The 27,668-nt window shown below is 47.7% G+C and overlaps 2 protein-coding genes across 2 annotated transcripts in view; both read right to left on the minus strand.

The window, feature by feature from the left end:
• Nucleotides 1-10,162, minus strand: part of TMPRSS6 (transmembrane protease, serine 6) — a 16,768-nt gene extending 6,606 nt beyond the window's left edge. Inside the window, exons 1-10 of the mRNA XM_010079249.1 lie at nt 10,013-10,162; nt 9,698-9,840; nt 9,436-9,503; nt 8,023-8,207; nt 5,264-5,305; nt 4,093-4,297; nt 3,640-3,776; nt 2,964-3,076; nt 2,377-2,486; nt 735-880 (exon numbers count right to left, since the gene is read on the minus strand). Coding sequence (XP_010077551.1) covers nt 735-880; nt 2,377-2,486; nt 2,964-3,076; nt 3,640-3,776; nt 4,093-4,297; nt 5,264-5,305; nt 8,023-8,207; nt 9,436-9,503; nt 9,698-9,840; nt 10,013-10,160 — 1,297 coding nt within the window. The 5' untranslated portion in view covers nt 10,161-10,162. The remainder of the gene's footprint in view (nt 1-734; nt 881-2,376; nt 2,487-2,963; nt 3,077-3,639; nt 3,777-4,092; nt 4,298-5,263; nt 5,306-8,022; nt 8,208-9,435; nt 9,504-9,697; nt 9,841-10,012) is intronic.
• A 6,100-nt stretch (nt 10,163-16,262) lies between these two features.
• On the minus strand, nt 16,263-27,393 carry IL2RB (interleukin 2 receptor, beta). The gene is made up of 9 exons (XM_010079250.1): nt 27,312-27,393; nt 26,856-26,982; nt 25,210-25,312; nt 23,919-24,027; nt 22,828-22,976; nt 22,230-22,401; nt 20,342-20,438; nt 18,462-18,546; nt 16,263-17,090 (listed from the first exon to the last, which is right to left on the minus strand). The coding sequence occupies exons 1-9, from the start codon at nt 27,391-27,393 to the stop codon at nt 16,263-16,265; spliced, it is 1,752 nt and encodes a 583-aa protein (XP_010077552.1).
• Nucleotides 27,394-27,668: the final 275 nt, after the last annotated feature.

A 27,668-nucleotide genomic window follows, 5' to 3' on the forward strand; every position in this document is an offset into this window, starting at 1 on the left:
TCCTTGCGTCCTCTTGCACCAATGGGTGGGAGCCAAGACAACCACCCACCTGGTGTGCTATACCTCTGTTTTAGCGCTGTTTCATGACTCCTGAATGCTATGGGAAAGCTGAAATAGGTTCTTTGGAGTTGTTATTAAAACTTGGTCAGGGCCTTGAAGGGGGGTTGGTGTTAGACACTTTTTGCCAGGTACAGTTATTCAGGGACTGGTATGTGTTACAGGCACCCTTTAGGAGGGAAGATGGAGAAACCTTGGAAAGACAGACCGTGGGCATGCATTTGCATATATGTGTGTGCGTATTTGTATGTGGTTTTATTTGTCTCTCACTTGCACGGATTCCGTGGTGAGCAGGAAACAGCTCTCTCTAAGAGCTCTTATAATGGAAATAAAAGCTGCTTCAAGCCAGAGATGGTCTCTTGTTGAATTCCCAAGGCCAGACTGTGATGTGGGTACAGGGGTGAGCCTGCAGGCAGCTCTCTGACCTTGGGCTGTGGCGCATGGATGCTCTGGCAACATGAGGCGGGGCCACATGTGCAGAAGCAGTTTTGTGCATAAATGCTTCTTCATTTTGGGAGATCAGTGATCACCACATTTGTAAGCATGTGTCTGAAGGGCAGAGGGCACCTAGGGCTCAAGGGATGTTTCTCCTAACAGAAGCCAAGTGCACAGGGGCTGCTGGTAGCCAGCTGAGACCCCCCCACCACACTAAGGAGCAGGGAGGAGCCTGAACTCACGGTCAGACAGGTTGTACAGGCTGTAAGCCACCTGTACACCAGGGCCAGTTAAGGAGATCTGCGAGGTGAAGGTGATGGTGATGTCAGCCGAGGACGTGACTGGGATCCGCTCAGCATAAGCTTGCAGGGTCCGCAGGCCACACAACCTGAGGAGCAAACACAGGCAGGATGTCCTGGGAAACGAGGGAGGAGAAGACAACAAAGTGTTTGGTGGGGCTGGGGTAGGAAGGGAGATGCACAGACTGGGTGTCGGGGGAAGCTGGGAAAGCAAAATGCCTTCAATATGGCACGAGATTATGAAGGAGCAATGGGAAAAGGCTGCAATTTAAACCCATGTCCTGTCAACACATGGGAGAGGTGACACTGGATCTTGCTTCGCCTGGTCACATCTTGGAGACTGAGCAGAGCCGGGCTGAGGACAGAGCATCCCTGGTGAATCAAGGGGTCCTCTCTGGGTGCAAGGCAGCATAACTAACATGGAGGTTCCCTCAAAATGGCTGGAGAAGTGAGGTGAGGAAGCCCTAGAGAAAAACAGGGATGAAGAAGCAACCACATGTGAATGCTGTGGTGGGAACTGATGCAGAGAGAGGGGAAACAACTGGAATGGCTGGGTTATGCAGCACCAAATAACTGTGGGCAACAAGGCAAAATTAGGCCTGACAAACAGAATGAAAACAGTCTATGGAGATGGTGACCCAGTTCTGCCCTCAGGCTGTGTGCAAGTCCAGAGTGACCCTACTGTCTTTGGACATTTCACGCTTTCTGGGCAAGAGCTGAATTCAGGCCACACAAAGCAATTCAGTTCTTACATTTATCTTCCCTAAGAAGCCGTGTTGTAGAAACTGTGGTGCAGACCATTTAAGAGAAGAGGGCATGGAGAGAAAGAGTGAAAACCCTAAGAAAGGAGAACATAGCTTCTGGATCAGACCCTTCAGAGGAAAAGAAGTTTACTCCCCCCCCTTCCCCCCCCCCACCCCAGGAGCGGTGGAGAGGAAGTTAATGAGATGGGCTGAGGGCAGTTTTGGAGAGAAAGAGGTAATTTTGCAGTGACTAGGAGGAAAAAAAAAAAAAAGCCATGGGTCCATCTAACTCAGAGCCTGCTTTGAGAAGATGGGAGCACAGCAGCTCACGGTCCTTTGCACCTGGACAGTGGTCGACAGCAGCCCCAGCTATGTGTGGATGCTAATTTTGGGAAGTCCCACAGGGGGAAGTGGTTGTAGTCAAAGTAGGAGGATATGGAGCTAGGGAGGAGATCTGTACGGAGGTGGATGCAAGGCAATGGCACACACAGATAATATTGCAGAGGTGGTGACAGGCAGATTTGCAAACACAGGAGATGTGGGAGGACACCAAGGTTACATACGCAGGAGAAAACTAGGAAGCCTGATGCAAAGAGCGAGACAGAGAAGGCAGGCTAGTAGCTCAAAGCAAGTCTGTAAGAAATGTGCTCACTGGGGAGCCTGTGAACAAGAGAGGCTGCAAAAGAAGTAGAAAACCAAGAGGCACCAGCACAAACAGTGGCCACTGAGTATGGTGATAGGCTCTCCTTCCTCAGACCTGGTGGTTGAAGTGAGCAGGCAACCTGCAGAGGTTTAATCCCAGGTGGGAAATGAGAGACAGAAACCAGGACACCAGCACACACCTTCTGTTCTGAATTATCCACTGGCCTTGGGTACAGGGCAGGTCGTGCTTCTGTCTGCTGAGTGAATAGGCATCGAACCACAGGGTGACACCATAGTCAAGGGATGGGACCTGCAGGAAAGGGGATCCAGAGCAGAGTGGACATGGCTCCTATGAGTGCTGCAGTCTACTCCATGCAACAGAAACGAGCAGGGTAGGTGTGAAGGGGAGAGCTGCTAATTCACCCATTGCAGGCCAGAAGGAAGCACCATCTAAACTGGGACCATGCTGCAGCTCAGGGTGGCTCTGCCACTGGTCGCAAAGCATGGTAATTCCCTAGCAATTTCTAGCAATCTGGTTCTGCTTTAAGAACCCCTCTGGAGACCAGATTTCACATCCCTCCTCAGTTACATCATCTCTGCTATGGCATCCAACATTAGACTCCTTCCCCTTCAGAAACACACTGTATGTGAAGGCTAGGCAGGCTGCCACCCTCTGCTTGCTTCTCATGATGATCTGACTGAGAGCACTGGCTGTACCCCTTAATGTGGGGAGTGCTGCGTGGGTTTCAGGGAGGGGGTGGATACTCTTGTGGGAGATGGCTCTTACCGTCATATGCCAGGTGCACTGCGTGTTGGGTGAGTAGTAACTGGGGTAGTGCGGGGTGCCGATCTTCCCCTGCAGCTCGAGATGTTCCCGCAGAGTTATATTCACTTCGCAGGCTGTAAATACAGACAAAATCCCTGCTACCTGTCAGCTCAGCCTCAGCCTGGGGATACCATGTACTCATCCCATTGTAGGTGAGGAGAAAAGGGGCTGTAAGGCCTGATGCTAAAGGTGACTGGGATGTTCCACCATCTTCCCCCAAGGGGCCATTTCTACCTGGCAAGACTTTTAGATGCCTCCTCTTGTTCAGAGAAGGGTAAAGGTAATGTATATTGCTGGTTTAGGCTTATATTGAATTGACATTTATCTGCAAGTGCATATGGAAATGATATCCAGGCCACATCTGCTCTGTCCATGCACAAGAGCTTGGGCTTGCTCCTAAAGTATCATGATCACTCAGACTCTGTGCCAGAGCCTGGACTGTAAAATCTCGAGCCATATGCTAGTGTATGAGTCTGGGTGAGGGAGCAAAATCTAACCTGCCTTTTACTGACCACCTCTACTCTTGCAGTGTAGAGTGAATGCTGCCCCTAATGGGGATGGAGCACCTCTAGGAGCAGTGATGTTGGACACAACCTCCTTCCTGTATCTATGGCCGCCCTCCTCCAGCCTTCCTCACCTTTGAGGGGCACCGCCTGTGCTGAGAGGATGAAGGGGTCGTAGTAGCTGTACATGGCTTTCTTCCACACAATGGACATGACAGGGCCAGATGAAAGGACTTCCACAACAGGCTCCTGCCGGCTGCAGCCATAGATCCTGAGGGGAAACAAATAAAAGAGAAGAACGAGAGACAGTGGAGATCTGTGTTATCCACAGCACACGCCTGCTGTAAGGCACTAACTGAATCAAATAAAGGGCCAGCAGAGAGACAGCTTGTGTTGCTGTAATCTCTCAGGATGCATGGCTGGCTGTGTGATATCCCACATCAGTGACTTCAGATGATCAGCGAGAGGCAGGTTCTGCATCAAAGAGGATTTCCTCTGATGTAGTCTAACACCTTCCCCTGCTGTGGTGTGTCGTGCCATCCTGCCTGGCTTCCCTGCCATGCTTACCCTGCTCAGGAGCTACCTACGAGGTGATGAGGTGTTTCTCCAGGGGCCCGGCTGTGTCATACATAGCCAGGCGGTCCCTGCAGTCCAGGAGTGTCCACTCCAGGCGTAGCTTGATCATGTAGCCCTTGAGGCCATGGAGATGCCAAAGGCAACTGGAAGCCAGGTAGTCAGGGCCCTCCAGCCTCAGGATGTCATCCTCCTGGACATAGCTGTACCTGTAGCAACCTGAATTCAGGGGAAAGATACAGGGATTTAGACCTTGTGGTGATGTAAATGGAGGCAAAGGTGGGGGGGTAGGGGTGGTTGTACAGGAAATTACAATATGGGATTATCACTTGGGATATCAGTGTGAGCCCTATATTGAGGTAAGGCTGACTCATCCCAATGATCTCAGTTTACTCTTACATACGTTGGAGTGGTACTAGACCCCCTTGTACCAGTGCCCCAGTTTCTCTCTGTAAGAATGGTCCCCTCTTCCTTGGTTAAGCCAATACTGCCTCAGGCTTTAAATATCAGCATAACACTGTTATCTTTCGCTGGCTTAATTCTCTTTTTCATCTCTTCCTCCTCTCACCCCCACATTCTTCCTGGATTTACATTCCCCTCAGCTGATTTCCAGGTTTCAGCAGGCTTCCAGTCCAGGATTTTTTAGTAGAAGTCAGCTTAAAGGTGAGTTTCCAATAGTGTATCTAATGCAAACTGTCAGCCACAGCATTTAGAACACTGCCTGAAATTACTAAAAGCACCTTCAAACATTGTTGACAACAGACTCCTACATGGCTGACACCGCACCCAATGCAGAGCCATTCCGGGAAACCCCCACCCCACTCAGTAGCATTTCACAGGGCCTGGAATTAGCACTGTTTTACCAGCACAGCAAGCCATTTGACAGGACTCATCAGGACAGGGACAAGGCTTTACTAAGGTGGCTGCCCTGCTCCTAGGAGCTGGTATCCCTGCACAGTGGTGTGCTGTTGGGGAAAAGGTGTTGGGATGCTCAGAGCAGTCCAATGTGTAGCAATGTCATGTAGTTTGGATCTGGCCAAGCAGCCGCACTGTTGCTCCCTTGCCTCTGTTCTCATCTCCCCTTCCCAGGATTTATAACTCCAGGAAGCCAATGAGTTTTCTCTCCCCTGTAAAAATCCCTCCCATAAAGTCACAAACTGAAAAGGAAAGAAAAAGATAGCCTACCCAGAGTGGATTTCAGCACTACTATGTCTTTCACACTGGATTCTGTCAGAAAGGAAATATATAAAGGAAGATAAACAAAGAGATAAACTGTCAGCATCTGAATGCTAGTATGGCAGGCAATTCCTTCCTATTTAAATGGCTCACAACTTCAGCATGAGCATGCTCCAGGTGTTCCTCTGTCTGCGGTCAGGGACTTGTCGCAGTCATGCCTTCCCTACCCTATCTCCCTGGGAAATCTCTCTAGCCTCTGCCCCAATTCCAAGAGTCCCACTTCATGTTTTCCAGCCCACCACAAGCTTCTCCACCTTTTTTTTCTTTGCTTTTTTTTTGTGTGCAAGGATCTCTTGCCTTTCCCAGGAGGGCTGGGCATTGCCTCTGGCAGCCATACCCCTCCTCTGCCAGCCACACCACAGGGCACAACAAACCCACTTCCCAGAGACTTCACCATCTGCCTACCCTTTCCCTGCTCTCCCAGTTTGAATAACCCTTGCTGAAATGCATGGGAGCTACTGAGAGTGGGGAAAGAGGTCTCTTTCAATCACCACTGGCTGATGAGCTGCTCAGCTTCCTTGTAGAGTCCACCTCCGGAGAAAGTAGATGCAGAGAAAGCTACCAGCAAGGACTACAAATCCATGCAAAACAGAGTTACAGGGTGGACGTTGCTTTTAGGAGATCTGGGCTTTGCTCCAGCCTCCCAGCTGAACTGGGAGTGACCAGAGATCAGGTGCAACTGGTAATAATTGCCAAAATAAAAGGCACTGTGAGGTCAGCTGGGTGTGAGAATTGCTGTTGGGGGCTTGCTTAGGTCAGGGCTTTAGTCTTTTGTAGCTTTTCAGCAGAGCTTGTAATTCTGTGGGGAGAGCCGAGCAGTTGTGTCATGGTAAAACCAGATGTGGTAGAAAAGATGATCCTGCAGGCATCAAGCAGGCTTCTAGAGAAGCTCATGTGCTGTAGGGAAGGATGTACACTGAGCTGATATTTAAGTGCTCTTTCATCTGAAGGTAATAAAACTGGACTCCTGTAAGGAGAATGATATCCTGAAGCTCTTGGGGGGAAAGGGAAGGCTAGTGTCCTGGGGTGAGTGTAGCTATTAGTAGAAATAGAGTGTTGGATAGGTTCCTGTGCTAGTCAATGGTTTGCAGCTCTGTGTCTTAAGGCAGGCTGCAGCCTGATATTATATTTAGAGGTAAGCAGGCCAGCAAATGAGTCTGCCAGAAAGCAATGATGTGCTAATGACTTGCTATTAGCTATCTATTTTTTCACTCCAATTTTACAGAACAAATGAAGCCAGAGTTCAAGTCACTGGTCACTCAGGTCCAGCAATGCAAGAGTAGAGTTTTCTGGCTTCTGCTAGGCTGTGCTTCTGACTGGGGAGGACTTGGTAAAGCAGAAGGAGCTGGGGAAACTGTGAGTGTGTTAATTCCAAAATAGAAAGAAGTGTGGTCTGCTGAAATAAACTAGTGAAATAGATGTGAAGGAAATACGAGGGAACTGGCAACAACTAAAAGAATGGCACCATCATTTTTATTTGTTTATGAGTTACATTATGAAGTGAGTAAATAAAGGGAAAATGCTAGATGAGCTGACTTGGAAGCATTTACCATTTTGTCTTATGATATCTTTCTTGAGAAAGTTAATTTAAATTGGCTGAATTTAAATTGGTCTGATACGTTGGAAACAGATCATAAGTAGAAGTAGGTGACTAATGGTAACTGAGGGAGGAGAAGTCTTCATGAGATGCTAATGCAGCTTCAGAATAAGATCTAACACAATGTTCTGGATGAAGGAGAGCAAATGATTTTGAGTAAATGAAATTTTTTTGGGGACACCAAAAAACTGACCTCCAAATCAAAACAACTGAGATGTGGATGGAAAAGTTAAAGAAAATATGGGTGGGATATATCAAAATAAGAATCACCTTAGAAAAATGCAAGATAACATGTCTGGGGAAAAAACTTGGAAGTGTAACATTTCATGGGAAGAAGAAACTTGGAAATGAGAGTCCCAAGGGGAGAGAAGAAACACAATGTATTTTAAAACCTATGAGGTCTGGGGCTCTGTAAGAGGGATCAGATCAGGCTGAGAAGTTGTCTCATCATAAAGACCAAATACAAACTCCATTGGACTTGGATGCATTGTATATAGACACATCCCATAGTCCTTTATCTAACACCTATTTTAGAGCAGTTCTATAGGGGTGGTTTTTTAAATAGGTTGTGATCTTCACTTTGGGCAACAATAAATAATCTGTAAAATCATACGTCAGGAACTGAAGTGGCAACAATGCTTTGTCTCAGAGTAAGAGTAGCGGTGACTCAGGTATATTGCCTTTGTTCTTCTCTCAATCAAGTAGCCTGCAATAATCTCCCAAAGGAAAACAGGAAACCTAATTGCTTGCTATTTTTGAGCTGAGCTGATCAAAGTCATGACCTGTGTAAGATCTTACTCCACAGAAGCCAAAGCTGATGGGAGAATGAAAAAAAAAAGTTATCTAGCTGATCATGGTTAGCTGTATCTCCAATAATCTTTAATCCTTCAAAGGAAGGATGGTTTTTTAAAAATCAAACTTCAGTTCTCCTCTATGAGGAAGAAATGTGTAATTGTATCTCCTGATTCTCACTTCCTCCATATCTTCTTCAGGTTTCCTCTATCCCCTTCCGTAGTGACTTCTGGCTTCTTCTCATAACCTCCCTTCAGCACCTTATAAACCTTGGAGCATTTCTGACTGCTCAGGTCACAGCTGAACAGCTGGTACTTACCCAGCAGAACCAGTGAGTCTGGATTGACCCTGTACTCTGTCTGGTAGGACAGACTGCCCGAGCTGTTGAAGCTGGTGGAGAGCTCTTGGTGGAGCACTGTGTTTACCTTCTCAGCAGTCACCTCCTTCTGCTGACTCTCCGGGATTTGGAGGGCAAACCAGAAGAAGAAGGTCAGGGCCCCCTCCCTAACAGAGAAATAGCATGTTAAATATCCTCTCTCTTCCTCTCCAGAATCACTGGAGAGGCAAGCCCCCCACTGTTTTTCCACAAATCAGACATATCTATGTGGACTTTCCAGCTTGCTGCCATGACCCAGAGGAACCACTCTGAGTGGGGCAGGAGAGCTGCTATGTCCATGGTGCTAGTTAATGCTCAGTCCTTTGGGAGAGGAAGCTGTTTTATGCCATCTGGTTTTAGTGATGACCATACGTGGTCAAATTAATGTGCTAATTAATCAAGATCGGTCTAATGAGTAGTCTCATTTCAGGTAAAAATGACCTTTGGCTGCTGCTGACCAGGGGTTGAAAAGAAATACTGAAGACTTCATTGTCTCACCTCCCAGTAGTGACAAATGGATGATTTATGACTCAGTACCTTACCACAAGCCATTAATGCTGGGCAGGGTCAAGCTGCAGGAGACTGTGACTGGGAAAGCTCTGTTCAACCACCTGGCAGAGAAAATTGGCTGGGGGAGGGGGAAGAGATAGTGAAACAAACCTTTGTTCAGTAAAAGGCTAGAGGAAGAACTGCAAGTGAAACTTTTCTCTCCCTAGCTGAAAATGGAGTTGCATCAAAATTGCTATTTTCCTTAGCTGAAGTACAAATTTAGGGGTGTGGTTTTCCATGGAAAAAAAAAATCAGAAGCAAATGTATACATCAGTTTGGAAGTTATTCCTGCTTTCTTGATCTACTGTGATGACTTGCAAATCTGTAGTCCCACATCTGTCCCATTCTACTGTTAGCCTATTCCCAGGTGGATCATGCTTCTTGGCTGGAATACTTTTTCCATGGTGCATTCTGGCCTCTCCCTTTTGGTGCCTAGAATCAGGCCACAAAATAACTTTCTTGAATTAGAGAAATTAATTTCCAGCTGCTTAGTTTCTACTGAGAATGCCAAGACCAATGTTTTTTTTTTTTCAGTTCTTCCCAGTGGATTCTTTGGTCTTTTGAATTTTTGCCTCTCTGAAAAATTTCTGTTTGGCTTTTCATCATGACCTCGGGTGAACATGAACATCAAAATATCCCCAGCTCTGTCATGCTGGAACCATTCTGGATCTGGACTGCCCAGCCTAGCCTAGAGATCATGGTGGCGACCGCAGCAGTTTGTCATGGACAGATTTCAGTGAAACCAGAGTATGATTGACTGGAAGCTTTCACACATGGACAAGCAAAAATTCTCTGGGTGCTACTCACCCAAAGGCATACACTGTGCTTGAGTTGTAATATCGACCCAGTTCTGTGGCACGAATCAGTTCCTTCAGCTGCAACGAGAATGTCATCTGATAACTATTGTGCAACGTTACAGTGGCAAAGTACCTATGGCCAACCATATGTTTCATCCCTCTTGCTGTACAGACCCACCAAGTCTGTCACTCGAATGGGGTTACCGGACCCCTTCCTCTTTCTACTGACTGAATTGCCTCGGGGCCAGCTCTGGTCATGAAGTTGCCCTCACCATCTTCTGGAGCTTAGCTGACTCCAACCAGAAGGCTCTGGACTCCACCTGCCCAAGGTCTGGGGTGTATTGGCGATTGAGGACCTGGAGGCTGCCAGAGTAAAACTGCAGGACGGCTGGTTCTAGGTGCCATGGTCTGTAGTCTGTCAACAGAAGACACTACTGATTACTTTGCTGATATGTAGGAGAGAGGGGTTTACCTCTATGTATGAATCTGTAAAGATCACTCAGAGTCACTAATGAGCTTTGAACTGGGCATTGCCTTGACTACATCCCATCCACCTCCTGTGTGGGGACAAAACATTGAATTTTTACCTAGGAAATACCAGGTTGCTGCAGCAGCTCCAGCCAACAAAAGAAAGGCTATCCCAAGGGCCACATAGCAGAGGCAGTTACGAGAGTTAGTCTCTGATCCATCCTTTGAGAGGGAGTTGGCATCTTCCTCCTGTTCTTCGTTCTCCATCAGGGGCACCTAGTGACACAGCACACCATGGTCAGGCTGGGTTTTCTGAATCCTTTTACATCTATCTCTAGAGGTGCTCTGCTGTCTCTGTGCTCCTCTCCCAAGACATATAGCCCCAAGAGATCTGTGTGCTAACCGTCAAAGACCTTGGTCAGTGCAAATGTGACTAAAACTCCTAATTTGGTGGGAGACAGGCTTCCAGGACACTGTCCTGTCTGTGGCTCCTGGGTAATCCCTCAATTTTCAAAGGCTTCTGCCAAAACCGCAAATGAGTACAATAATGAATTTCTCCAGAGACAAAAGTATTGTCCTCCCAGGCTGGGAATGGTTTTAAAAGTGGTATTTTATTGACCTAGAAATCAATGCAAAACAAGATTCGTGACCTCAAACACACGCAGAGGTTGCACAAAACAGCCGCAGCCTGGGAGCCTGAAGTTGTACTTTGCTTGGTGTGCCATTTTGCTCTTGGTCCCTAAAATTAATCAAACCTTGCCTTTCCCACCAGACCATGTGTCCCAGGGCTGTGCCCGTTCTGGCACTAACTCACTAGCCGAGCCAGTGAGGACAGAGCACCTGAACAACGTCCAGATCTCCACCACCCTCTGCTTGTGCCAAGGTATACCTGTCTTCCTTTGCTCCTCGTCTACCCTAGGCTGCTTCTTTTGCCCCTTGTCTGCCTCAGTCTGCTTCTTTTGCTTCCTCCTGACTCCTCCCCTTCTATCAGCCCCAGATTCTGATGGTAAGAAATGCCATTGCCCAATGGAGGCACATTAATCTTGGTTATCTCACCCACCTTCCTTCTCCTTTCCTCTGCCATCACCCAGTGCTTGGCTGCCCCCAAAGGCTTTGTGGGTTTCTGTGGCTGGAGAGGAAAGGGATGTGAAGACATCCACATGGGAGGGCACAGAGGTGCTGGGGAATGCTTGTGCCCTGTCTGCGTGCCTATGAGTTGTCTTTGTGCCCAGTGGTGCGTGTGACTGTGGAGGTGTGAATGAACAGGAGGGACTTGTTGCAGTTGTGGGAGGAGGTGGTTGGCCTCATGCCTATTTTAGCCCAAGTGAATGCCCTTGCACGATAGGAGCAAGTGGGCTTCTCAGTCTTCTTGCTTTCTCCCAGTTACTGAGCCCCAAGCCCTCCAGGCTGCCTTGCAACATGGAAACATGCTTGTAGAATGTAAGCCCCAGACAACTCACTCTGGAAAATTAAACCCAGCTTAGTGAACATCAGCACTCAGACAATCAGCTGCACACCTCTTTGCTCTAATACACCCTTCCAGAGGGGCACGTGGCACAAACAGGCCCAGCACAGACTTTTCTCCCTTGGTTCTCCTGGGTCACTTTTCTGTGCATCCCCTGGGGGGGATCTCCTCCCCAGTGAACCAGGCTGGTCAGTCCGGGAGAGCAAGGGCACTTCTCTGCTATCACAGCATCCCTTCAGAAACAGCAGGCACAAGCAAAGAACCGCAGATGGTGGAGTAGGGGGAGGAGGGCAGGAAGCAGCAGCAGAAGAGCCTCTTTGTTAGAAGATTTGATGGTAGGCACAGGGGTTTCCCCCAGAGCTGCAGACCTACCTTTGAAACCTGCTGCCGCCTGTGAAGCCTGGCCCACATCCCCTACACAAGCCAGCTCACACACGCATGGAGGGGGAGAAAGAGAAGAGGAAATCTATTTACCCAAGCTCAAGGTCTCCTCAGCGATCAATAACTTGATGCCATGTCCCTTCAGCTCGGCCTTTGTCCTGCACCGTCCTGCTGTGATGGGTCAGCACACCCCGTGCAATGGCTTTTTTTTTATGAAATGGAGGTTTGGGAGACTTGCGGGGGGAGACGACCTGCAGGCTGAGCAGAGGGAGCCTGAAAAAAGTCAGGGCAGGAGCACCTCCAGCTGTGCAGAGAAGAACAACCCAGGAGGCTGGTGCAAATAGCTTACGTTGTTGTCCTCAGGGGACAGGGAGTTGCTGAGCAACTGCTGTATTTCTTAGCTACCCTCCTTGGTCCCATTGGAAGGAGAGGCAAAAAGCAGGGTGTGTGCTCCCCAGCACAGGTATGGAGCAGAGGCTGGCTGGCAGTTGTAGATGGCTTGAAGGAGGGAAGATGGCAGTAGACAGTGAGTCCGGTTACCACAGCGGTCATGCAGATGAAAGCAAAGCACAGTGTCTTTCAGTCCCAACCTGCAAGACTCCCTCTGATCTTCTTGTGCTTCTTGATACCCAGTCTCCTGAAACTGGGTTCCCCAGACTCCGTTGCACTGCCACTCGCTCCTCCCTGCAGCATCTGCTTTTCTTCTTGCTCCAGGTCCTCCTCAACTATCTTGCCTGCAACAGCTTCTACATACAGCTCTGTACATGCCCTTTGTTTTTCACAGAAAGTGACCACGCTCCAGCTACAGCAGAGTAAATAGAGGTATTCTGTCAATAAATGGCAGGGGAGGGGGGAGGATGATGGGGACATGGATGACTCTTGACCTGGGGCTGAGCTCCAGCCAATGGCACTGACCTGAGGCTGAGCTCATTTGGGCCAGGGCTCATTTGGGTTCATTTTGGCAGCTGGGCAGGGATAGCTGTTTTCAGCTCTGCCACTGGTTCAGGTTTAGTCTAGGACTGCATGAAGACTAAAAGCTGTTGCTGTAGTTGCCTTGTGGTGGGTTCTAGTAGATAAATGTTAAATGTGGATTAAAAGCTGCAGTGTCTAACTGGGAATGTGTCAGGGCTGTTATCCCAACTAACTCATTGATGTACATATGGGAAACGGAGGCATGAAATGACAATAAGAAATGCTTTCAGAACTGCTCAAGACATTTAAGAGACCAGATTTCACTTTTTAAAGTTACTTTGAGCCAAAATCTCCCCTTATAAATGGGGACTAGCCGCATCTTTAGGAATATATGCATTTGTATATGGCTTTCCAAAGCTTATGCTATGAGGGCTTGCCACAGTGTGTCAGAACCCAGATGAGGGTATTTCCCAGTGCCTTAAGAGACCTTACTTTTTTGTATCCAGCCTTCCTGGAAAGAAGCATTCTCCTTCTCTGGTGTTTTCAGCAGAACAAAAAATATAGAATCTCAATCTGATCTATCTAAGCAAGCATACCACATCTATCACCGCAGGCTTTTGAATCAACCAAGGACCCAAAACCTTGATCAGATCTGACTTCAGAGGAATTCCTTTGCTGCAAGTACCCTTTACTTTCCACTTCTCCACACTAAAAAAAAAAAAAAAAAAGAAGGGATGTGGGAGGACACTGAGAGTTGATGTTGCCTATTTACAAACAAGGTATCTTGGAAAGAGGGAGATGAGAGATGTGACAGTTACCTTTACTGTCTCCGGTCTTAAGAGAGGACATGTGTCTGTTGCTGTCAGTTCAATATTTTCCACACAGTGCTGGTATTCAGCTTTGGTTTGCCTTTGGTACTGATGGACACTGTCATAGCATCTTTCTGTGGTTTTGTGAACCACACACTGTGTGTTCACATCAGCTTGAGAGGGGACCGCTCCCCATGTGACATTTCCAAAGAGCTCTTGGGGACTCAGCAGAGAAAGGGCCCCATATCACTGAAAGTGTTGTGCCTTTGGTATTCACAACCTGGGTTACTCACATACGAGACCACATGATCTTGTCTTCCCAGAAGAAAAGTCCGGTTATCACCAGATCTGATGTTGAGCACTTCCTGCCATGGTGTGTCACACATTCACACCCAGCATGGCTGCGAACGCAGTGCTAACAGCTCACCAGCTTGAAAGCTGTCAGCATTTTCACAAGGGGGAGGAAAATATTGAGCCAGCAGGATGGTCCTCAGCAGGATCACTTCCAACTCTGCTTTCTGTTCTAGATGGCTGAGTCCCTTAGGGAAGGGAGTGGGAAGGAGGGCTAGAGGTATATTGGTCTGAGCAAAGTTTTGCGTAGTCCCTTGTTTATAAAAGCTGTTAATCCTTTTCCCCCACCCCAAAGGACAGAAAAACACTGCAGATTCATTAATATTTATTTTATTTACAAAGGGGGTAAGTTTTTCTTTTGTACTCATCTTAGCAGCAAGAATAATTGAGAAGCTTATGAAGGTCTACATTGGGACAGGATAACCATCAGTACAACTAGGATCCTTGTCCCATGTAAGACAGCAAATTGCCCATCAGGGGCAAGGGATTCAGTGTCTCTTTTTGAAGTCCACCTGGAAAGATTCTCAAAGCACAGCGAACAGCTGGGTAAGCCTTGTGCTTCCTTATCTGGGTAGCTGTGGGGTCTTCTTCACCTGCTGTCTCCTGGAGACAACAGAGCGCTCCACATCTTGATGCAGGTGGTGAAGAAGCTGATGAGAGAAGAGGTATAGCTCCCCAGTCTTCTCAGCTGCAGGCAGGCTCATCTCCTTTCAGCAGCTCTTTTGAGGTGAAATCCAAACCCGTGGGTGACCCTGTAGCTGGGACTCACAATGACATTTGGGCTGCATAATGTGGGTAACAGTGTGGGACCAGGACAAAGGGGAAGCTCAATGCTTGTGCAGGCAGAGGTAGGGAAGAATTAGTTCTGGGTGATACTCAGAGGGGTGACAGAAGTACCAACAAGTTTGATATCCTTGGTCTTTTTGATATAAAAACTCTTAGAAGAAAAAATGTTAGCATAGGGCTGGTATTTTCCCACTGCTGAATAGTCCAGAAATATGGCAAAAAAGTGGACAGACAGTACAGATGTTGAATGCAGGGATGGATGTAACCAGAACAGCTTGTCTTCCTTTGCCTTGCCACTTTTCTTCTGTGGTGTGCTGCTTTTTCTCAACCCAGATCAGGAAATGCAGAGGAAAAAGAAAAAAAAAAAAGTCTGCTATCTCCATTCTTTGTGAGTGGATTGAGGTTTTTGTTTCAGCAAAGGTGCTGATTCGCGGGTTAGTTTTCTGGGCTCATTCACCACATCTGTGCCGCTAATTAGGCAATGGTTTCCCTTCAGCAATGGAAGGAATGGGCAGCACTGTTGCGATGTTTTCCACTAATAGAGGATGTGGGATGAACTATTCTGCAATCAGCTTATCATAGTCAAACAACTGTATTTTGCCAGCAGGGCAAGACTGGCTTTCGATTTCATGAAAAATATTGCAGCAAGAATGGGAAATTGTGTGCGTTCTTTTTACTGCCATCATCAGACCTGGGGGAAAGAATGGGGACGAGGGGATTTCCCCAGTATTTTTAACCCAGTAATGGGGATTTCTTTTTACACTGTGCTGCTTAGACAGCTAACACAGTTGTGGCTCTGAGCTGACCTTAGAGACTTGAGTCTAAAGCTGGACTGAGTAGCTCAGAATGTAATCTCTGATTAAAACCTGAAGGGGAGACATCACAGAAAACACTAGACCCTTGATCAGTAAGGAGGAGATGTCTTCATCCATTTAATCATTGGTCCCAGAACTGACTGTCAGTGCTACTGTCCCTCGTACAAAATCTCATATCCACATCTTCAGGCATTTCTCCCTCCCATTAGAGGTTTTTAGGCTGGCACAAGGCCAATGGACCATGTGCCTGCTCAGCCTCAAAGCAGAATGCTATTTTACACCAAGATGCAGAGCACAGAAGTGCTGGCACAGCCTCCTAATGGGAGCTGGGAAGGAAAAAGCCAAGCCAGTGAGGTTGGGGATGGCACTTGAACAGGGTGGGAAGGGGTTTCTATACCATCGGATGCAGAAATAGCAGAGAAACAGGTTCATTTATGAAGGTGAGTCCTTCTTGGCCTGTATCCCTAAGAATCAGACTTCTCTGTCTCCATTAGCTGTGTAGCCACTGAACAACTTTAATGTGCCTTTATCATTCTCCATGTGTTGCTTTACTGCCCGCTAGCCCAGTTCTCCATGCAAAACCTGCTCTCATTTCCAGAGGTGTGTTTTACTAACACTTTACCTTGGGAACTAGTGCTACCCATGTAGCCATCCATGAATTTACACCTTGTCCATCCTATCCCTTTTCTGGTTTTGCAGCCCTCTAGAGTAACTGTGTTCTCCAGCCTCATTAAGAATAGACCCAGTGGGTTTGATTCTGAAGTCACGTTCATATCCTGAATAGAAAAACTGTCCATCTAGCCTTCCCTGCAGAGGTCTTTCCTACCTGTGGGTTTCCTCTGGGCAGATCCTAGACAGAGCAATGACTGTACTGGCTTTGGAGCTCTCTCAGAGAAAGGTAGGCACCATCGTTTGGGACCTGGCTGGAGAAGGCTGTTCTGCACAGATCCTCATCCTGGCTTTGCCTTAGAGGTGGAGGCTGAGAGAAAGAAGAGGTGGCATGTGCTGCCGGTGTACAGGGGTCAGTCAGGGGGCCTGCCTTTCCACTCTCCTCCGTTAGATAGATAGTATCGCTGTCATGCAGGTCTGGTAGGTCTGGAAAGTCAGTGTCCAGCTGGCACAGGGCCTCAGCAGGTTGTAAAGCTGCTTTGTCCATCACCACCTCATCCTGTTTCAGAACTGGTATTGGTGAGGTGCCTTCACTTGACCGGAGAGCCCCAGAAATAGCCAGGGCCCGCTGGGCTTCACCTTCTGTCTCTTCCACAAAAGAGCTGTTTTGGAAGCCCTGGGTTGCCTTGATACAGGGAAGGAAGTTGTGGGACAACACAGGCATGTCCTCTGCCAGTGTGCAGAGGTCTGGGGAGGGGAGAGCATGGTAAGACTCCCCATCCTCACCGCTACTGCCCTCTTGGGTGAAAGGCTCATAAGTGAAGTAGACCTGACAGGGCTCGATCTCAAAGGAGTTGGGAAGGTGGAAGAAGAAGTAGCCTTGGTTGGTAAAGCAGCTGGATACAGAGTGCCCACTGGTTTCTAAGGGAGGATCAGGAGTCTGGGTTCCCTTGGAAAGGAGAAACTGGGATTCATGGTCACTCTTCTGCATCACCTCAAGCATGGAGATCTCTGGGATGGTGCTATTCACACAGTAGGAGGATGTGGAGAATGGGGAGGCGAGCCATTTCTGATGGGGAAGAAACACAGGAGAGAGACTGTTACGCCCAAAGTATAACACTCAGTGGGGAACCAAAGGTTTTTTTTTCCTGAGCACCCACAGCAATAAAGTGACCTTTTCTCTGTCCAAGCATGAGTTGCCAGAGGTGGTGGGGAGGGAAATTCACATTCATGATGTCTCATCTGCAGGACTTTCAGAGAGAGTGTATCTTTCTATCACTTTGAAATCAAAAGCAGATCTTACAAGCCCATGTTTTGAGATTTCTGGATGGGGGAACGGAACATGGAGGATTAAAGTGAAAGGAAGAAAAAAAATACAAGACTGTAAGATGAAGTGAATGTGGAGACATGAAAAGCAATACTGAGATGCATCTGATGCAATCCATTTCTAGGTGCTGAACCAGCTTATGATACATCTACATGGGCCTGTGCAGATTTGTTGTCTAAAGTGCTCTTCCCCTTGTGCCTAGATTTTCATACTCACCATGAGTGACATCCTGCAGTGCATCATTATCTTTAAATATAATCTGGTTTTGATAACATACAATTTTGTTGCCTTTATGTCCAGTAAAGCAAATTTTTCAAGTTCTTTCTGCACTGAGAAAGTGTCTTCAGTGCCTGCTGCATGCCCCCGCCCCCCTACTTGTCACTCTTTCTCTGTGGTTTAGGCTTTCTAAAGATTTTATCACTTCGGCTTTTCCAAAGCTTTGTTGTCCTCTGGACCCTTGGCAGTTTGTTTCCACCCTTTTTAAAGTGAGATGCCCCTTGGGATCACCTCCCACATCTTGCATCTGACACTCCCTTTAATACTGCACAGAATGGTAATTGTCTCCTTTGCAGCTGCCAATACTCATGGACAGATTAGGGGAAGGCAGAAAACAGGGGTGGAGAAAGAAGGGAAAGAAGAATTCAGGAAACAGCTAAGTGCCATCCAGTGTGATGGCATTTCACATTAGGAACAGAGAAAAAGCTCACAGCTGGGAGGAGGGGATCACAAGCAGCAGATCTGGGGAAGAGCTGGGCAGCCTAGGGCAGGCAGGGAGGGACAGAAGTGAGGTGGAAGGGGATCTGAGAGGCCACGTTCCCTCCCGCAGGTCCCTTGTTTTCTCTCAGGCTCCCCGTTAGGGGAGCAGGGTGCTGAGGTTTGCGTGGTTTGCCGTTTCTCGGTTCTGTAATTAGTAATGCCTCAGCCGAGTGTCAGGTTTTAGAAGGTCAGAAAATAAAACTGGAGCGGAGAACCCAGCAGCTGGTGCTACAGGCACGTGTCATGTGTGCCCCTGTAGGTCTGACAGCCAGCCGTCCGCTCTGGGCACGTGCAGCTGGACCCTCCTTTCCCTCATTTCTCCCTCATAGCCATGTGTCTCCACACTCAGTCCCATACCTGAATGTCACCTCCATGAACAGACACAAGTGGAGGAAAGAACTTCTTGGGGTCTGGGATATGAATCTTCAGGATTTTCTTAAACCTTGAGAAAAGAGAATGAAAAGGAAGAATGAAGCAGGGCCTGATCCTGACCAATCTGGCACTGTGGTGGGGGTAGAAGCGAGCATCGCAGCTCATGGGTACTACCCTGGTGTGGGGGAGAGGTAAAATAAGAACAAGCCTGAGAGCTCTCCTTGCTCTTGAATGGCCTGAATCGCAGTAGCTGAGGGATGAGAGGTATAGAAACGAGACAGTTAAATGTGGCATTGGACAATACACTCCCCACAGCGTTTTCCCAGGGAAGCACAACCAGCAGTTCACTGATTTCTTCCCTGCCTTGGCTGGTCACCTTAACTTCTGCACCTGCCCCCTGAGCCTCCTGTTCTGATGACAAACTGAGCAGGTCTCCCTTGTTTCCCAGCTAGCTGTTGTGAGTTGCCCCCTCTTTGCTTTGCTGCCACCACAATGACTTAGAGGACCATATGGCTTGAACGGGACCATCGCTGGCAAAGCTGTGCCACAACAGCCTGTCTGTCCTGTTAGCAGGACACTGCGTGGTATAGCTAGGACACACTGGCTGTGCAAGCCATCTGAGCATGCCTGTGCCAGCCCAGTGGCCTCTGCTTTACTGGGTCCAGTGTGTTGTCATCCTGAGTCACCTAATCTGCTCCTCAGTCCCTCAGAGAGGATGGCTGATGCTGTCAGCTCTTTGCTGAAGCTTTGGTGTGGGATGCTTTGAGGGAAAACCCTCCTGATCACTGGAGGCAATCAGTGTGCTCTCTGAAGCATCAGAATTTGCAAATTCTTGAATATAAACTACCTTACATCACTGCAGATGCTATTTTTATTCATGCATGTCTAATCCTTCCTTGGATCTTACCTCAGCATTATTCTCCATCCTATTCCCCCAGGCTAATTATACTCCACGGAGGAAGGTGCCCTTTTTATCTCTCTATGCCATATAGCTAACACGTCCTCACTCTTTTCTTATGACTCAGAGTAAAGCACAGTGACTTCACTATCCAGCTTCCTTCAGTATGCATGTCCGTTCGTTGCAAAGAAGCTATCACAGCCTCTGCCACCTCACCCTGAGAACATTTCTCCCTGCCACGGACACCAGCAGCCCACTTCTCTGCTCCTGTCCTGAGATGAGAAAACCTGAGGCTACTTCTAACCTCACCATGCTGACAGGTCACTCTCCATATTATTGCATGAAGTAACCTTGTGAGACACTTTCAGTCCTGAATAAAAAGCAGTGACTGGGTAGAAGTGCTGGCAAAGAGATCTTTAAAGCATCATGTAGATGTTTACCAGCATCTGAGGAGACACTTAGGACTGCACAGACCAGGGAGAGGAAGAATTGTACTCCTTGTTTTGACAGACCAAATGTCACCATGTCCTGCCCAGGCTCTTGCCAGAGTGTTTAACTATGTGAGAAGGTAGTGGTACCTAGGTTTGCTTGGTCCTGTCTACTAAGGGAGTGCTCAACCAAGTGGCCTACTTTTTAAGAGGCAATTTTGGTGCATCCTTGCCACAGAACACCACTCTAACCCATGGGCAACAGAAGTGCTGAGGCAGCTGGTTTGAATTCAGCCAGGGCAAGGCAGCAGGTCACAGGAGCACAGCATAACACAATGATGGTGGTGAAACCACATCATCTTGGGTGGTGATATATCTCCCCAGACAAATGTCAGCCTCAAAAGGTTGGGCTATAAACCATATTTTTAAGTCATTTTCTATCCTGAGTGAAAAATATCCAAGTGAAAAATAACCCTGGTTTTGAGAAGACACACAAGATAAAGGAGGGGAATGGAGAAGAAAACTCGATTCTCATTTACCATTTCAGGGTCCGTAAGTTAATAAGGAAGGCAGTCCCAATGATCACAAAGATGCAAGTGCTCACTATAACTGCTGGCAGGACCGTCCCGGATGTTTCTGCAAGGTGAGAGAGAATGAGGGAGTTACTGTGAAAATTTAGCCGGGATTCTGGAGGTAGGAGCTACAGCCCTTCCATGACAGTTCAAGCTGATCAGTGATATAAAATTATAATATACAGGTCAGATAATTGAGTTCTGCTGTGTTGTGTAGGGTGCCTTTGAGCTGAGATGGGTTTCTGAGTCTACTTGGCATTGCTTAATAGATAATTTGTGCTGAACATCCTGAAGTCCCTGCTCATAACAGCATCACAGCTGGGAGCTGCCACAGATGAGGTGGCACAGTCTACTGTTTGAAGTGTGCATCAACCTCTGTCTTATTGTAAAGGAGGAGGGAGTCCTAAAATCAACTTAAGTGGGATTGGAGACTTGAAACAGCATTAAGAGTCAGTGGGGGAGACAGAGTCATGGGGTTCATGGGTCTTTGAGAAGGCAGGAGGACCAAGGGTGGAGAAGGTTAGGGGGTCAAGAGGCTGTCTTCTTTCTTTGGAGAGGTGTAGGAAAGCTTTAGGAAGCTAGGAAGGTTACAGCTTTCCGCCACATCATGATTTTCGTACTTGGATTGTAGGGCTAGGAGAAAGAGACTGAATTCCCACATTGCCAGCACTGCCAGCACTCCTCAGGCTTGCCTGGCATTATCTCAACCTTTTCTTAATCTGCCTCTTTCACACACATCTCCCCACTGCACTTTTGCTTGGTCTTGCTATTCTGGTGCCTGTCTCCTCTGCCTGCTACCCCTATTTCCCTCCACCCCTGGTACCCCTTGGTCTGGGGCTGCAGAGCTCTCTCTGGAGTAGTTTTGAGGGAGTAGATCCAAATAAAAGAAAGAGGAGACATTTTTAGGACATTCTTTCTTTGCCTGTCCTTGAGATGCTGCTAAGATCACTTTGTCTCCTCTGCCTCTGGTACCCTGGTTATCTTTGGGTCTTGGTTGCTATGACAACTGGTTGCGGCTGTATCCTATTCATTGACATCACACACTGTCAAAATTTGATCGCCACAGCAGCACAGTGCCCTTTCTAAACATAGCTTCTCTGTTTATACCAGAAGCAGGCACAACAGAGAGGCGCTGAGCAGAGGCAGGGTGGGGGTGACATGAGAAGAAATAACCTCTATCTGGTTATTTTTTGGAAAAGAAAAGACAGAGACCACAGCCAATGACTCACTGAAGAGACTTGCTCAGGGCATGTCTTTCAAGGCTGGAGGTGTCCTACATGCTGTGGTTCCTGGTAACGACTGATGCAAGTCTCAGAAGACCTTTTTGGAAGGGACTTACATGCATGTAAGTCTCTTTCATTCTCCATGAGACTTTGCTTCCTAGGTTCAGGTCACCCTTGGTTCAAGAGATGAGTGCTCTGTTTCACTGCATTTCACTGATCAACGGCTCAAATGAACTGTGCCATTTTAGAAAGCTGGATTTATGTTCCTAGGTCACAGGAGCACCTGGGAAAATGCCAGTCCTGGCCACTGCTTCTGCAGGTCAGACATCTGGCCTTTCTGCTCTGGGTCAGCAGTCTTTGATTTACATCTTGTGGATTTTGCCTGGCGTCTGGAAGTCAGAGGGGCTCTGTTGGGGTCAGGGGTTCTTTGCCCTTATGCCCTGTTAAGCCAGGCTGACCTAACAGATTAGGAGGGACAGATCATTTATTACCTTTCTATTGCTCTTCAATTAACACAGTCCTCCTGCAAACCCATTTTTCTCCCATTTCCCAGCCTGCTTTGACCCTTCTACCTGTTTTCCCTGAGTGCCCTCTTTCCCCTCCAAGCCAGACCACCTAGCCCTGATCCTTACGGTCAGCATGGGTCCTCCACAGTATCGTCTCACTCCAGTCGCTCCACACGCCTTTGCAGGTACTTGAGGCACTTGGTTTTGCACGGACAGCGGCCTCGTATTTCAAGTCAGGGGAGAGGCTCTCAAACACCACCCACATCTGGTCCTGCACAATGGTGAAGTTCTTGGCCTCCTGGGAGACAGGCAAAATTAGAGCATCATCAACACCTTGCTGTGGCTTACAGCCTTGTGTACCCATCTCTTCCAAGGACCTCAGAGAAGACCTGTCTCAGATCCCTACACATAGTGCATCGCTTGTTCACCCTGGAGGAAAAGTCTTCTTCACTTTGCTTTTCTCATCCCTTTCAGGTCTGTCCTGGAGCTTTCAGGATTTCTTTGTGAGAGCACTATGTAAAACAGGGTTACAATCTGCCTCCATGTCATCACCAAATACTGGCAATAGGTGGCACAGATAAAAGGGTGGAGGATATCATCCCCTCTCCAGCTTCACCAAAAACTGGTTTCATCCTGAAAGGAGGCCCAGGAGCAAGTCCTGGGTGGTGTAAAGAAGACCAGGATTTGTATGGTGAAAGGTCCTAGTACCCGACTCTGTACTCACCTCCCAGGACTGACTTGTGGTTCGGTACCGCACTTGATATTCCCGCTCCCCATCCAAATAGTGAGAGGAAATATTCAGGCTCCACGTTAAGTTGTAGATGTTTTCAGTTTTGCTAACCAGCTGAAGATTTCCTGGAGGCCTCAGCTTTACTGGAAAGAGAGAAGGAGCAGGGCTGATACCTCCACACTGTCTGTCCCTAACAGAGCTCCACCGCAAACCCCATTGCAGCAGGGTTGGCATCTTGGCTGTGCTCACAGAGTCCAGCCAGCCAGAGCCACGGCCACATGAGATGGTTAGTTAATTCCCCCTCTCTCTTCGTCCTTGTCCCCCACTGTCACTGAAGGCAAAAGGCCTGTTTGTCTCTGGATTATGTTAAAGGCAACTCCTCCTGTGAGCCTGTGAGAGTGGCCGCTGCAGTCAGTGCAATCAATCCCACATGGCTATGCATCCTATCTTGTAGGGGTGATCCATGAGGCAATTGTACGGAAAGGAATGGAGCATAGTTGGGGAGACAGCTGCTTCCCAGCTGCTCTTTCAGAGAGCTACAGCCACAGGGGATGAAGATACCCAGACTGTCTAGGCTGATCCTTCCCAAGACCTGACTCCAGCCATGCCTTCTTATGCTTCACCTTGCAGCAGCTCTATGGGACATGTCCTTGAGACAAGTGAACTCACACATCCAGCAAAAAAATGACCCAAGCAGATGTTTTTTTCAGTTGGATTACTGAGTTGAATCCTTCCAGCAAAGACTGATTCATGCCAAAGGTGGCTTAAAGGAGGGTGGGAGCACATATCTGGTAGGAGAAGGAGGGGAAGGGCAGCAAGACTTTACATCCTTCTTGCAGCATGACTTTTTCAAGAGGTCAGCTGAGCTGTCAATTTGAAGCCAGAACTCCTAGTGCGAAGCACACTCATTTAACAGTGTCCCAGATACAGGACGAGACACCAAGTGGCTGGCATGACACAGCATGTTAGAGGTGCAAGTGGCAGGAGTCAGCATGATTCATCTGTGCTAGTTGTAGCAGGGACGAGGAAAAGAGACAAGTCTAAAATCAGCTATGGGTGTTGCATAGGGGTGGATGAGTACTCACTATTTGCAAGTGGACTGAAATCTTCTATTCGCACAGGTATAGACCTATTCTCTCCAATCTGGCAATGGACAGACATGGTAAGACGGTCTGCAGTGGTGAAGCATTGAGTCTGCAAGGAAAATTTCCCATTAGTGACACTGAAGCCTCATCAATAAGCATTCATAATTCTAAGCATTGCCTATGTATAAGAGGTTTAGGAATACTTGATGATAAATATGGACAATATTTGTGGCTGAAAGGCATAATCCTCAGTGGTGAGTGAGGAAACAAAGATTTATACTTCATGTGGCTGGATTTTTATTGTTCACTGGTGAGAAGGGCACAAAATATCGTGATATGCTAGTTTGCTAGGGTTGCTGTATGTGCTGACTAAGCAGGAAAAAAATTACTCTCTGTGAGTGACATTTACTGAGAAAAAATATTTTACTATAACATTTTGTGCTCATTGGTAAGATTGAGATGATGTTAGTATTAAATATTACTCTTGAAATGCAATAATACTAAAAGGCCACATACATCATATGGTATTAAATAAGCAATAGGGAAATTATATTGATTGTAAAGAAAGTTTTTGGAGCTGTTTATGAACCCTGCAATTTGTCTTTTCACATGATATGGAAATGTAAGAAATCTTGACTGTTGTTAGAATTGGTTGTGACTTTATCAATAAGGAGAATTAGCTCATATTTGGGTGGGTTGTTTTTTTTCTGGAAACACAAGGACTACAGTAACTCTGGACATGACTGAAGGACGTACATAATGAGTCTAAAAAAAGATTGATTTAAATAAAGAATAATCTTAGAGGTTTTGCATCACCATTAGCTCCAGTGACGTTTTGCTGTTGCATCTTGCATTTGACACATCTAACCAGACTTCACAGTAGTTAATGATCTGGAAGATGGTACTGACCTCTTCAAGGAAAATGAGGTGACAAGGTGACCTCAGAGCTGGTGGTGATGTCCATCCCTCCTCAGAGGAAAGGATTAGGGCCAAAACCAGGAAAATGAGACATGGGACACTGCATGTGATCTGCCTGTCTGCACCTATTCTGCACGTGTCAGGACAGCATGGCCCAGCTCACAGTGAAGCCAATCCCTCCTGCAGGGGAACCCACAGGGGCAATGCATATCAACAATACACAACATCAAGCCCAACTCCAGAAATGGAGTCAGGGATTAGGTTTGGGCTTTTTATACTGCTCCTGGGTGTCACAATGTTTATACAACCAAAATCCACGTACAAATCTTTTCCACCTTGTCATTAGCCAGCACATCCCAGATGAATTACTCACATTACTGTTTTTGCTGAAGGTTTTGATGCACCTCCTCAGTCCTGTCACATGTTCTGCCTTGGGTAATTCACAGTGCTCCTTAAATTCAGGTGAGTGAAATGACCTGGGTTTTAAGGAGAACTCCAGTGAGCTGGGGAGGCTGTTCTGTGTTTAGTCAGACTTTACGTAACACTGAAGACCTTTCAAAGCATTTTGCATCCTACCATATTTGCTGAAGAGGTTACAGCAAGAATGTAATCCCACTTTGTCTCCCCACTGCATCACTAAGACAAATTTTATGTGCAGCACATGGAGAGTCAATGCATCCCAAATATTTCAAGCCAATGATAACACTAGGTTTCCAGTTTCCAAGTCTTCACAAAACCCTCTGGCTACCCTCTCTGCTTCCTGTGATAACAGAGACCAGACGCACCTGCTGCCCACAACTGTGCCAACGTGGCCCTGGAAGACAGGTGCCTGTTTCAGCCCCTTTAGGGTTTACAGGTCTTCTTCAAGCCACTGAGAGTCCTGTAGGATCTCAGATACTTAGTGAGATGTATCTTCTGAACCAGGTCACATCCCAGTCAGCCAAGACCATGTGTCACACTTGGCAGTGCTACGCCATGACCTCTCTCCTGCTCTGACAAGTGTGGCTGGACAGCCTAAGCTGAGCTCTGGCACAGGGGGTGACAGGGTGGGAGAGCATTCGCGGGGTTGCAGCTGAGGGGTGTCAGACTGAGCTGCCTGCTCCAGCTGCGAGGTCAGGTCAAGCCTGGAACTTGATGATTGTGAGGAGAGGTGGTGTCCTAGAGCCCTGGTCAAGCAGTTGCACAGTTCCAAATCCAGCCCAGATTCCAGCCCGTCTCTGTGATTCACACCCATGGAGCAACATAAATATTTTGGCTTTCTAGGTCCATGCATCACGCTCCAAAATATATTTACCCATCTCACCCCATTGGAGGTGTCTCTATGACAGTCACAAGCAACCCACCCACTGCCAGAATCACACTGAGCCTCTCTTTATGACAGGCACACAGGGAAGCCCTGGGGCAGGCTGCTAAGTCTCTTGGCTGGAGATATCATACTTGGAGACCAAACAGACTCAGCCAGCCACCACTGCAGTACTGGCCACACACCTGCCCCTCTGCTGGGAGACGTTTGGGAGCGTAAAACATCATGAACTGAGAGAAATTAAAAGGCCAGGGGAGATAACTGGAACAATATTTTCCTTCATTTATTGTTACTCAGGGTGAAACATCCCAGCTCATCCCGGCAATGGGCACGTGGCCCCTGCAGAACTTTAATTCCACCCTCTTCTGCCCCCATCTCTACACATCCTCCTTTTCTGTTGAAAATTCCTTTCAGTCCAGAGAGTGGGTACCAAGGAAGAGGGATTTTTTTAAAAATGAAGCACAGACAGAGATATGGAGCTGGAAGATGGGCTGTGCTAGACAGTTTGGGACCATCAGAAGATAAACACTGAGCAGCATCCAGCTTCTCAGCCCACATGGGACTAGAGGCAGAGTTCAAGACTAAACCCCCTTGGCTCTGTGACTCTACTACACCTGGTGTGGGGAGGTGTAGCCTACATTTCTGTTAAGTGGTAAACTTTCCAGGACACTTTTAATTCAAAGCATTGGCTGTCCTCAGCCTCTCCAGTCACCCACCTGTCACAAAAAGCTAACTTTGATAAAATCTCCAGCTGGCATGGTGCTTCAACCAGGTCCCTGCCTGGGTTCCAGTCGCAGAAGAGAGCTGCCCGCGAGTCATACCAGCAAGTTAGACTGGAGGCACCTGCCAGCAGAGAAGACATGGACAGCAATATGGCTGAATTAGCAATGATGTTTGGCATTAACCATCACCCCAGACAATTCTGCCCCATCCCAAACTGACTGACTCCTCTGCTGGATAACTGTCTCCAAGTAAGAAAGGCAGAGCCACTCACTTCTCAATGTCCTTGGAGGTTGATGTGCTCATAAGAGACCTGTAGCTATTGCAACCTCTTCTGGCTGTATGTTACAACATGAGCATTGCACAGCAACACACCATGGCACACACACTCCTCCAGCTGAACCCCCTCCCTTCTCACCCAGCTGGCACAGATGAAGGGAATCACTTCTTACCTTGTGCTGAGTCTGATGCCTGCAAGAGATGCATGAGGTTGAACAGCCAGAGGTGACACAGAAGCAGCAAAGAGGGCTTCATCTGAACTGGTGACACACTGAAAGAGAGAAGACGCCCCCCCCAACATAGCTCAGCAATGCAAATTAGGAAGATGTAATCTCACAGGAGGCATCCACTGTCCCAGGTCTGGGCTCAAAGCCAGTGCCAGTCTTCCAGGCTCAGAAACTCATACTCTTTCCACTCCGGAGTCTGTGCTTTTCCCTCAGCATCTCATTGTTTTCCTGCCTTGGGTGCTTTGCTCAGCACTGAAACCATTCATAGCACAACACAGATAGGTAGGCTGTTTGCAGGAGTAA

Source organism: Pterocles gutturalis, unplaced genomic scaffold (genome assembly GCF_000699245.1).
Source record: "Pterocles gutturalis isolate BGI_N339 unplaced genomic scaffold, ASM69924v1 scaffold46363, whole genome shotgun sequence".
In the NCBI taxonomy this organism is placed as follows: Eukaryota; Metazoa; Chordata; class Aves; order Pterocliformes; family Pteroclidae; genus Pterocles; species Pterocles gutturalis.